Consider the following 18,187-nt stretch of genomic DNA (forward strand, 5'->3'; position numbering starts at 1 on the left):
GCCAAACCGAGCATGACGGAAGAAGCTAAAAGTTTGCTTGAGTAGGATTTAGTTTCTTCGAACCTCTCCAAGGTTAGTTGCATACCACCTTTTTAAATTCTCACTTTTTCTGCGATCTTACGAGGAAAGAATCCCTCAATACTTAATGCAACTATTTGTCCTTGTGCACCATCACTTTGCCCTTTTTCCCACCAATCTTGGGCAGTGTAAAGGAATAAGAACTTTATTTTGTTATAATTTAGATCATTAGGACCAAAACAGTGTGTAATTAATATGGTTTACAGTACTGAAACACTAATACGCATGTCTTACTCGAATACACTGCCAGGGTTTAATACTGGAATTCTACAACGACTGGACTCAAACTTTTGCCTCCTACTGTATATAATAAGTCAGGTGAACGAGGTCTCATACCAGTACATGTACTAGTTCACTTCACCCCTGGATGTTAAATGCTAAAATTTAACAGGGCACTTCAATCATTGACGCATGCATGCTTTCTGTTGTGGGGCGATTGTGTTATTCTTGCATGAACCTCGTAACGTTAGTCTAATAGTGGAGTCTATTCTATAACGGCAATGCAATAATTAAATACAAGTTTATACTTTATAATACTGCCGACTAGTATTTATAGAAATTCGCCAGGTAATAAAGTTCAATCACACGTTTGCTCAGAATATCTCTTCGTTTTCTCTCAACTGGGAAAATTGGGAGCCGCGTCCATGCAGTCTTCATTTTAACGCACGCACGACACACACATCGAATACCCCCAATTATTAACTTCGCATTAAATAACCTCCCGATATACCATCGTTTTTCATGTTGCATTGACATGCAGACAAATGGGCGAAATCTAAATATGTATTTTATATTGTTGTACTTTTCAAATTCATGTCGTATGCATGACAATATCTTTTTCCAAAATCATAGAATCCTCTAATTAAGAAGAAACGATTTACTAAAAAAAAGTGGACTGAATAGGCCAAAATAAGCTTGTATAAGCCGGCCAGCAAATATATATAAATCGATGTCTAACAGTCAATTTGCTATATATCAGAATGTATATAGGTCCCAATATTCAATTTAGATGTAAGCCGAGATTATTAATGAACAAAAGTCATGGTAACATTTTTACGGAGTAAATTTAATCATATAGATTTTCCGTAACTGTTCACAAATTTCAGCACATGAGCTATTTTTAGCTTCGACCATTTTCAAAACCATGTAAAACGAAGTCAAGTAGCTATTCTTTGAAGGCTATTTCTGAGATCAATAGAGCAATCAAATTTTTTTTTTTTCTCTCCTGGTGATCCAAATACATGATCTTCAACATCTTGCGTTGCAAAGCCATTGCGAGACGTGTTCCATGAAAAATTGCACCGTGTAACAGGACCTTAATTCTCGCACACATAAGGAATGTGAGGTGTAAATTACATCAACAGTATCATATAATAAATTACATGCAAAGATACTTCTATGTACAATGTACGCCTTTAGTTAGCTTAGTTATACGTTGCATTTTGGTCGCGTCGAATGCAATTGACACAATATATGAGATAATGAGCCATTCCTGTTGGAGATGAGAATATATGTAACTGAACTCAATGAGGTTTATCATCTCATTATCTAGTGTTAGAATTGCACTAGACCCGACAAAAATGCGACGTATAAATAACAAGGCGACCAACCATTTGCACGATAATGATAAGAGGTAATCCAGTAATCCAGTACTAGTACACCACTTTTTGTTTCATTGGAGTAAAGGTGCATACTAAAACGCAATTCATATTTAACGCATTTTCTTTACTAACTGATAACAGCCGGAATTGTATCGTTGTCTTGTTTCAAACGTGGTCAAAGCGTCCATCAACCAACTCTTTTAAAAATGCACCCACCTAGAATTTATATATTAAAAACTGTAAATCGAGACAAATTAATTTAATTAAAATATTTTTGCACTATGACGAAATCCCCTCGGAAGAAATCCTTCTATTTCATCTGATGCATGCAGTAACAGATAGAATATATTTGATTTAAAAATATTGTTTAATTTAGCTTTAAAAAACACTGGATTTGCAAGTTGATGTACGATTACGTGCAGTAATGATATATGCTAACATGCATATGTTTGCACTACGTGGATTAGTAACATATTTTTTACCTTTCTGACATCATTTAGCGCCTCTCCAACCATGGCCTCGATATCTCGTGATAGCCCAATCAACTCTCCTGCAGTATATGCAACAGGTCTCGTTTTATTGAACTGTTTTTCACCCTCTTCTTCCATTTTCGCGTCTTTATCTTCTATTTCACTTTTGTCTTCTTTCCCTTGTTTCCCAGATTTCCGATTAGGTTCTTTCTCGTTACGAATATTCTCAACTTGTTCTTCTTCTGCAGCCATTTTAACATCCTCCACTGACTCATCTTCAGCATCTTTTGGCAAGTACCAGAAATTCATAGATATGGTTCTGCTACAAGTAGGATTTACAGTAACATTTAACACCAGACGTAGGGAACGGAAGGTACTGTAATTGGGTACTGTAGTGTACTATTCCACAAAAGGAGGAAATTTCCAAGAATTAAGTCATAAATTTCAATTGAAAAAGTTTTTTCCCTTCAAATGTTTATGATCTTCGAACTGGCTGGAAATTTCTAGCCTTTGGAATATTCATTAATATGCTTTTATATTAGTATAATATTACGTTTTTAATGGCGTTACTGTCGTATGCTATACCTGTCGCTCTCTGACTCAATGTAATGCCACCAGTAGTTTGGAATGTACAAGACATCACCGGGTCCAACGACAGCATCAACACCAGTGATGTTGCGGAATTTTGGAAACTTTTCAAAGTCAGGAAAATCAAAATTTACCTACAAAAATCAATAGAGAACGATTTCTTTAAACCGTGTCTTAAAAATACAGTTTATCTAATGGGTGTCAATACTCAATAGTAATATGAGCTATTACGTCTAAGAATAGGAGCAATGAACATGCAACAAAAAATATCAACAGTCAACCGCGTGAGGTTCCAAAGGTCATTTGAAGTTTCAATTAATATATAATTATTGTCTTCCACCAACCGATAGCCCTTGTATGTAGCACTCAGTTGGGCAAAGTTTTACCCGGTAACGGATAGTGAAAGCGGGCGAAATAACGTTCTTCATCTCATAGGGTTTAAAAAAAAACTAGTTTTTAATTTACTACAACCTTGAACTATGATGCATGGTACTGATACCTGTGTCTGACGATCATGAGGATGATAAACAGGATAAGGATACAGGAACCTGTAATTTTCTGGACTGAACAAAATACATCGCTTTTTACCATGAATCTACAAGATAATTTCAAAATATACGATACATGCATAAACTGCTGTATAAATTGAATTATAGTTGATGTTTACTATATTGCGTCATTGTTCTTGATAATTACACTTGACGTGACGAAACGAGAAATTTTATTCGAGTTTGTAACATTATCGTAATTTGTTTTATTGATTCAACAGTACTGCTTAGTGGTTTAATCCGAATTAGGTGCTGGTGTGTTAATTAGGACCAACCTGCAGAAATAGGTTCTCCATAATATCGTAATGGGCGGGTGTTACGACTCCGCCCATTCCAATAAGGAAAAGATTAACATCGAGTCTACCCCATGACAGTTTCTCTTTCATATCTTTCAACCACTTCGTATTAAACATCAACACGTCATCCTGCATATCTGAATTTAGAGATTCCTTTTCAAGACTGCTCTATAAAATAAGACATTAGCATTAGAACTATAATGTATATCTACTGACGTCGCGACCGTAGAGTTTTGTAATCAGAATTTACGGATACATATGACGAAAATATAGTCTTCACATTTTACTTCTACAGACTGTAGAAATTGTCAGTCAATTTGGCGTCATTTTTTAAATACAATTTGACCTGATTTGTACCTGCAAATATGCTTTTGTGCCATTTCCAGCTTTTTCAAGTTCGTCAATCTGATTGAGGAACTGCATAAAACTCATCTCAGTCACATTATGTGGCGGACTCCATGTTATATTTTCTATGATTTCCTTGGAGCTCTCACGATTGTAGAATAAGAATCTTCGTGTTGGGGACTTGTAAACTGTTAGATTAGGTGACAGTAAATTTTCTTTCAAATATTCAAATGTCCACCCCTGTGTGATCTCACCAAAATGACAGTTTTTCAAAACAATTGGAGCCTGGATTTATAAAACAAAAACTATATTAATCAGCTTTTGGAGGTGCGTAAACACTCAAAGGATGGTTTTGTTGAAGTGCAGCCAAAGAGTTTAACGTGGTTAATCATTACTCACCCCCTTTTTCATTTCTGCTATGGCTTCTTCGCTTCTACATTCGACGGCCTTAATCGGAGTTGTTGGAAATGTGTAACGTCCAACAAATTCAGAATAATCATTGTGGTTTGCACTACAGGTTTCGTCGGCCTTTTTACAGACCTCGAAGGCAACAATCCGCTGTGTTGCCCAGACCAATACGGCAAAAATCATCACATCCAAGGACAGCATTGTGAATGACCACTGTCTACGTTGCGACATGTTAAAATCTAAGCGCAAATAAACTAAACACTTTTTATGCTGAAAAGGAAGCTGAAGCCGTACTCAGAAAGCTTTAACAATAAATATCACGCTGAAATAAACGCTGAAACGCCTCTAACGTACAGATTATGACGTCAAGCGAAACATTCTAAAATGACATAGGGCACGGCAGTGCCGTCTTTGCGTAATCCTCCGCATGCGGTCTGAAATATCCAGAAATAAACGGATACTCACAAAACAGCGCAATTGAAACAACAATGCAATTAATGAAATTCAGATCACTGCGCTTTCCTTACATGCGAATATTTCTTACATGCGCTGTCCTTAAATTCCTGTCACACGAGAGATGACGATCGAAGCTTGAATGACACATTGACACTTTGTCTTCGCGAGTCTCGTTTTGCAAAATACAGGGTCAGGTAGATTGACTGATATAATTCAAATGTGGTATTTTCAATTTTAAAAAAGCAAGGTAAATGTGAATTAAAAATATCCTGATTAAAAATATCACGGCTTCAGTCGGACAACATTCATTAGGATGCTTTATTACCGTACGGAACGGTATGAACGATGTTAAAGCATCCTAATGAATCAAACGGGACCAGTTTCATAGGAAAATAGATAGTCAGATTGATGTAAAAATATTCCTTATAAAATAGGTCTAAGATGCCTAGCTAGTGGCCCTGACAACATCCCTGCGATTCCCTGGTAGATTTATAATGGACTGGGAGGTATAGCCTTGGAAATCAGTCTGTCTTTAACTAATTATTTAACCAATCGCTTAACAATAGCTATTTCTCTCAAAAATTGAAAACGGCCAAATTGCTTCGATTGCATAAACAAGAGGATCCTATACGTTGGCAAACAACTATTGTCCGATCTCACTCCTTTGTATCCTCTCCACGATATTTGAAAAGCGCGCTCATAAACTCTCCAGAAAACTGTAGTTAGTTGCCAGTAATTATTTTTAATAACTGAAATGCACAAAAAATATCAATCATTGCTTCCACAAGTTGAAACGGAACATATACCACATGCAGGTGGTAAATCGAATTAAAATAGAATGCCTAATGTGCGTCACAGGGGAAGTTAGGAATTAGGATTAATCGCGCGCTTCAGCTGGAAGAACATGCCAAAGGTGTTTTCAACGCGTATCAAAATACATTTGGCTTACAGCATCACACACGCGCGCATGCATCACGCGCATGGCCCTAACTGCTATAGATAGGCTAAGTTTTCTTATTTCATGCACGCCAATTTTCTTGCGCTGTAGCCTGTGCATGTTTTTTTGTTTGTTTTGTAGTCCCGTATAGTCATGCACGGATATTATTATAGTTGCTTACCAACGTACTTTTTGAAAGTTGATGAGTTTTTTTGTTTGACTGTGAACGGCAGCAAAATTTAGAAACATTCCTATTCAACTGTATAACGTACATCGCCTAAAGTCGTAAACTGTGTAATTTCATGCAATGACTCTACCCTGCGCGCAGACGCAAATTCGAGGATATTATAATAATTATTTGTCGTTCAAAAAAATGCTAACGTCAAATGAAATGGAATATATTTATGCAGGTATAACGTGGATGCACTGCAAATCTTTATGCATTTTATTAACGTTTGGTTTCCAAAACGTTTGCGATGTGCTAATAACTCAAATATCAAATGACAAAAAATAACTTTGATGAAATATAAACCTGGACGGACAATAACAGCGAATTAACACCCTACATGTTCTTATTCAGAAGTTTCTGAAAGGAAGTTGATAAAACACGCTGGAACGCCTGTGAACTAGAACTAAACAGGAAATGCTGGAAGCCTGACAGCAATTAACGGATAAAATTTTACTCTGGGCTGAGATGCAACCAGGAGTATATAAGGCGCAATCTTTTCAACTGGTTTCATACTCGACCTGTCGAAGTCTCGAAGAGGGTTAAACTTATATTCTACCAGAAAATTTGGTTCAAGAAAAGATGAAGCTCACTGTAACTTGCTTATTCTCCATTATTCTTTGTTTGGCAGCTGGATTTAGGTAAGTTGTTCTTAGAACGACGTCCCTATTTGTTAAACTGATGCCTCGAGATCACTGTGATCCCGCATCAAACAATAAGGGGATTTTTATCTTTTCATCGTGTATTTTTGTACCTGTATATTGTTATTTACTACGAGCAAAAATTAATTGATGAGTCAAATAGTGACTATCCACATTGTACAGAGTATGGCTGAGATATTGACAAATGAAATGCAAAATTTTTGACCGGGTTTATGAAGGGAGAAAACAAAAATCGAGAAAATACAATTGATTTACATAAATGCTTTCATTGTGATCTTCTGATAACTTGTCACAGCTCTAAATTGGTTGACAGTTTCACGCAAGCGGTTTTTAATGAAACTTTTTTATTTAGTTCGGCACAATGGAACAGCAGAAATTACAACTACCGAGTGGGGAGAAATACCAATCTCAATTATAACGGCCTTAATCATCGAAGCAACAATGGACGACACAACACAAACCTCAACTACAGACAAGTGAACTACAATTATCGTGGTAATCGGTGGAACACCAATGTGAATCATAACTTCCCATCCAGGTAATCGCTGCATCGAGAAAAAGAACGTTGGCGATTTTACTCGCTACTCTAAAATCATGGCTCGAATCCGCGTATCACATTAATTCAAACATGCATGATTCAAGCATGATTCAAGCATGTGCATGTTGCTGCACATTATCTTTAAGTTAGCTTATCTATGAGGATAATGCAGGTACTGAGAATATAAAGCATTTTCTTATGACATGTATAGAATTATTATTGGCTCGAAAGAAATTGTCTAAGTTCAATTTCTATAATGTAGAGTTGTTTAGAACCGGTAAAGTTGAAGGTTGGAGCTGTATGGCGTGCACCTCTCATAAAAGAGAACCTGCGTGTAGGCTATGTCTTCCTTCTGCCAGTCCATGCAACTATTAACACAACCTGACAACCACTAGGCATTAGTATATCTTATACTAATTTACGCATATTTTATTGACATTTCAAGGCAAACAAATTTGAACGCCAACTATCGTCGAAACCACAACTTCCAAGTCGGTCACAACTGGCAAAATAGGCAAACTAACCTTGGCTATACGTGGAAATTTGGAAAACGTCGTCGCAGTATTGATTTGCAGGATGAACTACTGGAGTCTTTGAAGATTGAAAGAGAAGTAAGTTTGCGAGACAGCATGCAAGAAACAACGTATCAATTAGTTAACAAGAGCAAATCCTTTCGCTGACCTCCGATCGCTTGCTTTAAACTAATGAAGCATACATGCTCAGAATGCTCAAGGTAATTTTATTTTTTCCTTTCAGCCCAGCGTTTATCTAAAGAATCTTCAACTGGCTATCAAGACCTTGGTCAAAAGATATCAATACGAATGTCCCTACATAGAAAATCTCGCAATCTCTGTCCCGAACGATCATGTTACGAATGTAACAGCTGCAAGAGAGACAATCTGTGTTGTGATGAAACTTCAGAGTTTCTTTCCCAACAGTTTGGGACATTTTGTAAGTATATATACTTGCTTATTCTCCACACAGTTGCCGTGAGGAAGAGAGCTGTGTATTCAGCCATAATTGCCTTATTTTTGCCTACGTGGATGACGTCGTTACTGAAAATGAGGTTTATATATGTTTTCTTTAGATTTTGAAAATGATCGAGTATCACAATCGCAGCTTTGAAGTTGAAGAATTCTTCAGTGTTGACTCTGAAGATGAAACTGAATCTGAGAGTGACTACGTTTGCGAGGTGAGTTAAATCAGTTAATTCACTTATAAATATTGTAGGTCCAAAAATAGAACCTTTATTATCTCACGTATAGAAAATTGATCGAATGTTTAAAATGATGCGCATTTCAAGTAATCGCGCGTTTATCCAAAAGTCTACTCAGTCTATTATTATGAATACTTTACTGTTGGAAATGTGCGTGCTTTTTTATGATAATGTACATATTTCAATCTAGAACTCTATAAAAACGACTAATTGCAAAATAAAATTTTCTTTTACAGCTTCCCGCAGAATCTTCAGAATCTCCAGTATGCCGAGAGGTAATTGACGGCGCTAGACTGCTGGATCTGAAGAAATTTACCACCACTCTCATTACGCTCGCCATGGAATATCAGCAACTATTGGAAGCATAATTTACTATTACGAACGATAATATGTGTGTAAACAAAATTAACAAATGTCATAAAACACTGTGCAAAGTCACAATAAAATTTTTGGTCAGGTTTGAAAGATCGTCACGAGTATTAACAAATCCTGTTACCCATTATTATTACGGCTCCAAGATATTTTTGAACGAAAATACCAGCATCGCTCTATATGTATCTGCATAGTCTGATCATTGGGTCTGATAAATGCATGACGTCGTATATGGATAAAATGCTCTTTAGAAATAAATTTCTGAGCCTCTCGGAATGGAGCAAGTTGCATTGGTTAAAATTTGAACTGGTAAATTTTGAAACGTCCACTCTGCAAGAACGTATATCATTATACCGCGGTTTGCCTTTTGCAACTGAGAATTTTGTTGCGTGCACATGTATACAATATGAAAAGCCTTTTTACAATACAAGTCTCTGAAGTCAGGTGAACGAGGTCTCATACCAGTTCATGTACTTCCCTTCCCCCCTGGATGTTAAACGCTAAAATTTAACAGGGCACTTCAATCATTGACGCATGCTTTCTGTTGTGGGGCGATTGTGTTATTCTTGCATGAAGCTCGTTAAAGTCTAGTAACGGAAATGCAATAATTAAATACAATTTTATACTTTATATTACTGGCGCATATTTACCAGTATTTTTAGAAATTCGCCATGCATGTAATAAAGTTCAAGAGGTCTAGAGCTGTATAACTCTGATAACCAATGTTGAAAATCAAACCGATCACACGTTTGCTCAGAATATCTCTCCGTTTTCTCTCAACCGGAAAATTGGGAGCCGTCCAGTCTTCATTTTATCATCCCCTATAGGTTCCAACAAGATGGCAGGAACAGTTCACAACTACTGAAAAGGACCCTGGGAATAAACGCTTAACAGCTAATCCAACAGCTGCTCCAACGAAAAGCCACTTACCAGGTTCGGAATTTGACTGACCAATAGCAGCAACAAGAACAGTAAAAACAACAAAGACAACGGTAACAACGACGACAAGAAAAACAACAACAATAACGAAATATGAAAAAAACAAAAGAAAGAAAAGAAAGAAAAAAAAGAACGATAACCACAGTAACAACAACAACAATAACAGCAATAGTATCAAGTATGATGAATCATACAACAAGCGGTAAGTTAGGCGGCGGCTTAATTCCTTCATGGTAAAACCTATCAACTGTGAACCGAATTATGAGTTAACTAAGCAACTGCCTGAAAAAACCTTTCCACCTTCCCACATGGCCGCACAACACAGATCGGACGTGATTCACACGTTTAAACTTCCCGCACGACACGCACATCGAACGTGACTCTGCAACGCGACGCGAATTTTCCGAATCTTACCGAAGTACTGTAGTTTACTATTCACGAAAAGGGGAAAAATTCCAAGAATGATGTCGTGTATTTTTAATTTCAATTGAAAAAGTTTTTCCCTTCAAATGTTTATGATCCTCGAACTGGCTGGAAATTTCAAGCCCTTGGTAGATTCATTAATATATTAATTTTTATATTAGTATATTACTAAGTTTTTAATGGCGTTGTTGTCGTATGCTATACCTGTCACTCTCTGACTCAATGTAATGCCACCAGTAGTTTGGAATGTACAAGACATCACCGGGTCCAACCACAGCATCAACACCCGTGATGTTGCGGAATTTTGGAAACTTTTCAAAGTCATCAAAATCGAATTTTACCTAAAAAAATTAATACAGAACGACTTCTTTCTTCCTTAATTGTCTTAAATACAGTTTAACCAATGGGTTTTCATACTTGATAGTAGGTCATTTGAGGTTTCAATCAATTGATATAATTATTGTTTTCCACAAACCAGGAGCTCTTGTAACACTTGTGCAAATACGTACGCGATATAATCCGAATTAGGCGCCTTATATTATAGTCCTCGTTTATATGAGTGTCACACAATAGATGATGAAGCTTGAATGACACATTGACACTTTATTGTCTTCGGGTTTCGTTTTGCAAAGTACAGGGTCAGGTAGATTGACTGATATAACTCAAGTGTGGTATTTTCAATTTTAAAAAAGCAAGGAAAATGTGAATTAAATATCCTGATTAAAAATATCACGGCTTTAGTCGGACAACATTCCGATTAATGCGTTAACACCGTATGAACGGTATGAACGGTGTTAAAGCATCCTAATGAATCAAACGGGACTGGTTTATAACGAAAATAGATAATCAGATTGATGTAAAAAATACTTGATATTTGAGTTATTAGCACATCGCAAACGTTTTGGAAACCAAACGTTAATAAAATGCATACAGATTTGCTGTGCATCCACGTTATACCTGCATAAATATATTCCATTTCACTTGACGTTAGCATAACGACAAATAACTATTATTCTGTCCTCAAATTGGCGTCTGCGCACAAGGTAGAGTCATTGCATGCAATTACACAGTTTACGACTTTATATAGGCCATGTACGTTAACAGTTGAATACGAATTTCTCTAAATTTTACTGCCGTTCATAGTCAAACAAACTAGTCAAATTCCACTCATCAACTTTCAGAAAGTACGTTGGTAAGGAATTAAAAAAATATCCGTGCATCGGTGCATGCATGACTACCGGACTGCAAAACAAACAAAAAAACATGTAAAGGCCACAGCGCAAGAAAATTGGCTTGCATGAAATAATAAAACTTATAGCCTATCTGTTTTTTTGGCCATTTGGCCATTCAGCAGTTAAGATGCATGCGCGTGATTGCTACACCCCCCCTTGTGATGCTAAGCCAAATGTATTTTCCTGCCCGTTCAAAACACCTTTGGAATGTTCTTCCAGCTGAAGCGCACGATTAATCCCCGTACATGTTCTTCAGAAGTTGCTGAAAGGAAGTTGATAAGCCCGTGAACTAGAACTAAACAGGAAATGCTAAAGCCTGGCAGCAATTAACGGATTAAATTTTACTCTGGGCTGAGGTGCAACCAGGAGTATATAAGGCGCGATCTTTTCTACCGCTTTCATACAGTCGAACTGTCGAAGTCTCGAAGAGTGTTAAACTGGTTCTAGAAAAGTTGGTTCAAGAAAAGATGAAGCTCGCTGTAACTTGCCTTTTCTCTATTGTTCTTTGTTTGGCAGCTGGATTTAGGTAAGTAGTTCTTAGAACGACGTCGATCGCGATGAGTTACATGCACTGATGCCTCGAGATCACTGCATGTGATCCTGCATCAAAGGATAAGGGGACTTTTATCTCTTCATCGTGTTATATGTACCTATATATTGATGTTTACTATCGTGCAAAAATTAATTGATGAGGGTCAAATAGTGACTATCCACGTTGTACAGAGTATGGCTGAAATATTGACAACCGAATGCCAAGTTTTTGACTGGTTAATAAAAAGGGAAAACAAAAATCGAGAAAATAAAATTGCCTTTACATAAATGCTTTTATTGCATGTGAATTGTGATCCTCTGATAACTTGTCAGAGTTGGTTGCATGACAGTTTCACGCAAGCGGTTTTTGATGACATTTTTTTATTTAGTTCGGCACAATTATGGAACAGAAATTACCGACTGGGGAGAAATACCAATTTCAATTTTAATGACGGCCTCAATCATCAAAGCAATAATGGACGACACAACACAAACCTCAACTTCAGAGATTTGAGCTACAATCATCGTGGTAAAAATTGGAACACCAATTTGAAGCAGGACTTCCATTCCAGGTAATCACTGCATCCGAATAATACTAGGCATTAGTATGTATTATACCAATGCATATTTTATTGATATTTGCAGTCAAACAAGCTTGAACGCCAACTATCGTCGAAACCACAACTTCGACGTCGCTCACAACTGGAAATCCAGGTAATCGCCGCATCGAGAAAAAGAACGTGGACAATTTTACTCGCTACTCTAAAATCATGGCTCGAATCCGCGTATCACATTGATATAAACTGATTCAAGCATGTGCATGCATGTCCCGGCACACTATATCTTAGCTTATCTTTAGCTATGCATGAGGAAGATGCAGGTACTGAGAATATAAAGCGTTTTCGTATGACATATTACAGAACAGGTAAAGTTGAAGGTCGGAGCTGTATGACATGCACCTCTCATAAAAGAGAGCCTGCATGTAGGCCATGTCTTCCTTCTGCGAGTCCAACTGTTAACACAACCTGACAGCCACTAGGCATTAGTATATCATATACTAATTAATGCATATTTTATTGACATTCGCAGTCAAACAAATTTGGGCTACAACTATCGTCGAAAACACAACGTCAACGTCGGTCACAACTGGCAAAATAGGCAAACCCAACTTACCTATACGTGGCATATCGGAAAAGGTCGTCGCAGTATTGATTTTCAGGATGAACTACTGGAGTCTTTGAAGATTGAAAGAGAAGTAAGTTTGCGAGACTGCAGAAACAACGTACCAATTAGTTCACAGGAGCAAATCCTTTCGCTGACCTCCGATCGCTTGCTTTATAAACTAATGAAGCGTACATGCTCATAATGCTGAAGGTAATTATTTCATCCTTTCAGCCCAGCGTTTTTCTGAAGAATCTTCAACTGGCTATCAAAAACTTGGTCAAAAGATATCAATATGAATGTCCCTACATAGAAAATCTCGCAATCTCTGTCCCGAACGATCATGTTACGAATGTAACAGCTGCAAGAGAGACAATCTGTGTTGTGATGAAACTTCAGAGTTTCTTTCCCAACAGTTTGGGACATTTTGTAAGTATATATACTTGCTTATTCTCCACACAGTGGCCGTGGGGAAGAGAGCTGTGTACTCGGCCATAATTGCCTTATTTTTGCCTACGTGGATGACGTCGTTACTGAAAATGAGGTTTATATCTTTTCTTCAGATTTTGAAAATGATCGAGTATCACAATCGCAGCTTTGAAGTTAAAGACTTCTTCAGTGTTGACTCTGTAGATGAAACTGAATCTGAGAGTGACTACGTTTGCGAGGTGAGTTAATTCACTTGTACATATATTGTACTAGTCCAAAAATAGAACCTTTATTATCTCACGTATAGAAAATTATTGATCCAATTTTTAAAAAGATGGGCATTTGAAGTAATCGGCGTTTATCCAAAAGTCTACTCAGTTTATTATTATGACATATTTTACTTTTCATACCTCAACAAGACGCTAGGAAGGCGTAAACTCGGGCTACGCGGTCGGGTTACTGGGGACTGCATTGAGCACCGAGTTATATCATTAACACACTGAACATGTCATATGCACTGTAAATATGTGCGACCCAAAAAAAAATAATAATCGCGAAACCTATACTCGGCTACCACAGTGGCCCGAGTAAAAACTAATTTAGTTTTACAGTGGAAATGTGCGTGCCCTAGGAATACAGCGGAAATGTGCGTGCCCTAGGAATACAGTGGAAGTGTTCGTGCTTTTTTATGACAATGTACATATTTCAATCTAGAATTCTATAAAAACGACTAATTGCAAAATAATTTTTTTTTACAGCTTCCCGCAGAATCTCCAGAATCTCCAGTATGCCGAGAGGTAATTGACGGCGCTAGACTGCTGGGTCTGAAAAAATTTACCGCCACTCTCATTACGCTCGCCATGGAATATCAGCAACTATTGGAAGCTTAATTTACTATTACGAATGATATGTGTGTAAACAAGTGTTATAAAACACTGTGCAAAGTCACAATAAAATTTTGAAAGATCGTCGCGAGTATTAACAAATCCTTTCACCCATTATTATTACGGCTCCAAGATATTTTTGAACGAAAACACCAGCATCGCTCTATATGTATCTGCATGGTCTGATCGTTGGGTCTCATAAATGCATGACGTCGTAAATGGATAAAATGCTCTTTAGAACTAAATTCCTGAGCCAGAATGGAGAAAGTTCCAAAGGTTGCATTGGTTAAAATTTGAACTGGTAAATTTTGAAACGTCCACTCTGCAAGAACCGCGATTTGCATTTTGCAACTGAGAATTTTGTTGCATGCACATGTATATAATATGAAAAGCCTTTTGCAATACAATTAAGACATTTAAGTCTCTGGAGTCAAGTGAACGAGGTCTAATACCAGTACATGTACTTCACTTCACCCCGTATACATATGCAATTTATTTTGGGAATACTGCAGATGCAAGGTGTTATTGCTATCTGCAACATGAATTATTTTACTTGCCCGCATGAATTCATCCTGATCACAGGCTTGTCTGTAGTGTAATTGATGAATTTTTCCAGGTTTCTGAACAAAGAAGCGGAAGAAGCAGGTTCAACGCTCTATATACAAGGCTTGCTCCAAGGAAGTTCTTTCATTGTATTGCAATTGCAAGAAAAACTGCACATCCCTTGCATCCATCAGGTTTTTGAAATCATACAAGAAAATTATTATCATCAGGTTTTTGTTGGCACAGACCAAATCCAACTTCAAATCCTAGCATGCTTATACATGACTTGTCAGACTTGATTGTACTCAACCCCATTGGACGCTCTTCTAGTCAACAATCTCACCGGATCTTTGACTTGGTGGTGAAACAAAATCTTGCCACTTTTTCTATAAAATAGGACTACAATGCAAAATAGCCCCCTGCCATCGCACAAATCAAATTCAGCTATATGGATTGGTTTGATAAACAGAGTTTTTCAGAGTTTATCTTTTTAAGTACTCAAAAATGGCAAGCATTAACATATATTTAGGCATATATACTGCCTAAAAAAACTTACCAACTCAAATTGTACAGAAACACCAGGAGGGATGTTCTTTTGAAGACATTGAATGAATATGTCAGCCATTTCTGATGGAATGGATACAATCTACAATGCAATAAAGATGCAATAAATGCTGCAATAAAAATATTTGTTTTACTCACCAACAAGCAAAGTAAAATAAAAATTAAACACAACATACGTACAGTGCAGAGAAATTGCAAGTTGCAACCAAAGAAATTAATTATCATGTTTTGTGTTTACACAACCTCTGATATTCGAGATTTAAAAAATGGAGATCAGACGAATTGTTACTTAAAAAGGAAATACAAACCTGAATCATTCTTCCATGATTTTTGAAATTGTATTGCATGTTTTTTTCACGAAAGAAATGTGGTGGGTTAGCTAAGGTTACGTTAAATGCCTCAGTAGCTAAATTGAACCTGCAAATACACACAATTGATATCAGACTAGGAGATCAAGATTTTAACATTCTAACTACCTTGTATTTTCAAGCCCCTGTAATGTGGGAAATTATGGCTTGAACAGTGTAACTCTGTACCTATGCTCAACCTAGTGTGAATAGTTCGACATACTTCTTGGTTACATCAAATTTCATATTCCTAGCTGCTTGGTCAACATATCGATAGAAGGAAGTTAATACAGACGGATCATAACCATTAAGCTTGATTAATACATCAGAATATTTTGTTGTATCTACTGGAACATCATCAGTAACCTATATAATACAGTAATAAAATTTTGAAAGCAAAGTTCATATACAAATGCAGTGGGAAAATAATTATCTACAGTTGTATTAATATATTGTAACACATATATATTGTAACACATGTTTTCTGTGACATTAGAAAAAGATAAGTCTTATTAAATGGATTATACTCCTTAGAAATGGAGGTAACCAAGCTAAGACAAGGGCTTATAAATATTTATACAGTAACTAAAACAAGGGCTTAAAATTGTGTGATCAAAGGTGAAGTACATGTTTTTGTTCTCTTAATATACATGATGAATCTACATGATCTGTTACATATGACTGTAGAACTGGCAATAAATTTGAAATGTTATAGAATATGTACCATTGGTGGTCCTCTTCGGCGAGGTTCAGTTGAATTGTATCTTGCTAGGAACAAACAATATTTCAAAAGATTACTCCGATATTTCATGTGCCTTGACAAGCAACCTTCAGTCTCCAATTTATTGGTTCATAGTGGGTAAATATCAGCTCTCAACAATCAATACTAGTTAGCAATCAGCTTTTTAATAAACATCAGCTCTGATTAATCTCTTGTGCATTTAGCTTTAGATTTAAGGAAACATTTCCAGCTAACATCTAATAACAAAGATGTTGTGTACTGTAAAATGCACCTGCATGTTGCAATTGCACCCTTGAAAATCCACGAGGAATATTATCCAACCTGAAAATAACAATTTAAGTTAACAGACTATTCTAAGAAAATCTTATATTGAGACATTATTTTTGGTTGTATATAAGATAAAGAAGTTAACACACATAAAAAATATGTGCCATACCTGGTCACCTGCCTTGACAGTCTACTTGCAAAATTCATCCTTTTTTATTCGATACAAAATACCAACCTAACTTCCCTTTTCTAAAATAATATCAAATGTAATAACTACACTATGATGAATCAAAATGATATTGTATGAGGCAAGATTTTTGAAGAACTTAATTAATCTAGTTTATACAAGCATACCAGTGTTGTATAAAGTGATTGGATGGGGCCTGGGAATCATGCTACCAACCAGTTTCTTTTGAGAGACAATTTCATTCTACCACCATTAAGATTGCACAAGTTCAGGCATCATGCACAAATTATTACAATCTTTAATAACATGAAAATTAGAGCGACACCATTTTCAATCTCTCTTACTAGATAATAAATTATTACCACGTATATATGAATCTCTACTTATAGCTTTTTTCATCAAATTTCAAATATTATAAATAATTTCTTGAAAGTATCGAGGAAAGTATGGTAAAAGGGACCACACGACTCTCTTTGAGACTTTGACCCAGCTCACTGCTGCTTTGACCCTCCCAGCGTCCCACGTTGATCCACGGTGTATTCGCTTATCCCTAGCCTGAAAGCGACAATTCTTGTGAAATTCATTTCCCGACGTGAAGCTGTGAAAACGCCGACAGAAAACGGCTGCGAACTGAAAAATATTTCCTATTTTCTTCATAAAAAAAGAAACGCTTTTTATTATTTTGAATTAAAGTGCTTATACCATAGTTAATGGTTTTATTAGCCTTTGGAGTTACCGGACATGACGTCAATCAGGAAATCAAAATTTATCGCAAAGTTTTCAGAATCTAAAACTTTTGATACATTCAAGTTCACCAGTTTCATAGGCGTACGAGGCGGGGGGCTGGGGGGGGCGGTAGCCCCACCCTTTAGTCAGAAATATTAATTAGTCGGGCAATTTGTATTTACGAGTCGGGCAATTTGTACTTATGTTCTCCACACTACATAAAAATATGAATGCTCAAATATGGTAGAATATGGTAGAATATGTATGCTTGCAGCTTGCGTAAACCAGAATTAAAGGAAACGAAAATAATTGAAATAAACATGCTTTTCCGTTTGTGCCACTGGCTTCCCGTATGTGCCACAACTGATTGGCGCAACAAAACTCACCATGTAGTTACGAAACACTTCTATCGTTTTGTAAGTTTGTAACTTTACTAACTTTTATAGCAACTGTACATTTGGGGGAGGAAAT

At 36.6% G+C, this 18,187-nt stretch overlaps 3 protein-coding genes across 5 annotated transcripts in view; 1 reads left to right on the forward strand and 2 right to left on the reverse strand.

Moving 5' to 3' along the window:
- Positions 1-18,187, reverse strand: part of LOC114524952 (hypoxia-inducible factor 1-alpha inhibitor-like) — a 40,790-nt gene that overhangs the window by 9,294 nt on the left and 13,309 nt on the right. Inside the window, exon 2 of the mRNA XM_028546203.1 lies at positions 3,939-4,211. Within this exon, the coding sequence (XP_028402004.1) occupies positions 3,939-4,211 (273 nt within the window). The remainder of the gene's footprint in view (positions 1-3,938; positions 4,212-18,187) is intronic.
- Positions 6,399-14,364, forward strand: LOC114524954 (uncharacterized protein DDB_G0280315-like). 3 transcript variants are annotated; one of them, XM_028546205.1, is made up of 6 exons: positions 6,399-6,594; positions 6,968-7,153; positions 7,599-7,764; positions 13,262-13,456; positions 13,591-13,695; positions 14,215-14,364. In XM_028546205.1, exons 1-6 carry the CDS (start codon positions 6,536-6,538, stop codon positions 14,344-14,346), a joined length of 843 nt encoding a protein of 280 aa, XP_028402006.1. In that variant the 5' UTR covers positions 6,399-6,535; the 3' UTR covers positions 14,347-14,364. The 3 variants fall into 3 exon arrangements, with proteins under 3 accessions (XP_028402006.1, XP_028402007.1, XP_028402005.1); XM_028546206.1 differs by lacking the exons at positions 13,262-13,456; positions 13,591-13,695 and adding exons at positions 7,910-8,104; positions 8,241-8,345 and having other exon boundaries at positions 14,215-14,363; XM_028546204.1 differs by lacking the exons at positions 13,262-13,456; positions 13,591-13,695; positions 14,215-14,364 and adding exons at positions 7,910-8,104; positions 8,241-8,345; positions 8,606-9,029 and having other exon boundaries at positions 6,406-6,594.
- On the reverse strand, positions 15,115-17,443 carry LOC114524958 (28S ribosomal protein S10, mitochondrial-like). The gene is made up of 8 exons (XM_028546212.1): positions 17,353-17,443; positions 16,973-17,052; positions 16,808-16,857; positions 16,519-16,562; positions 16,018-16,160; positions 15,756-15,864; positions 15,440-15,529; positions 15,115-15,269 (listed from the first exon to the last, which is right to left on the reverse strand). Exons 2-8 carry the CDS (start codon positions 17,008-17,010, stop codon positions 15,210-15,212), a joined length of 534 nt encoding a protein of 177 aa, XP_028402013.1. The 5' UTR covers positions 17,011-17,052; positions 17,353-17,443; the 3' UTR covers positions 15,115-15,209.

This window comes from Dendronephthya gigantea, unplaced genomic scaffold, assembly GCF_004324835.1.
Source record: "Dendronephthya gigantea isolate DGI-Jeju-01 unplaced genomic scaffold, DenGig_1.0 000032F, whole genome shotgun sequence".
Lineage (NCBI taxonomy): Eukaryota > Metazoa > Cnidaria > Anthozoa > Malacalcyonacea > Nephtheidae > Dendronephthya > Dendronephthya gigantea.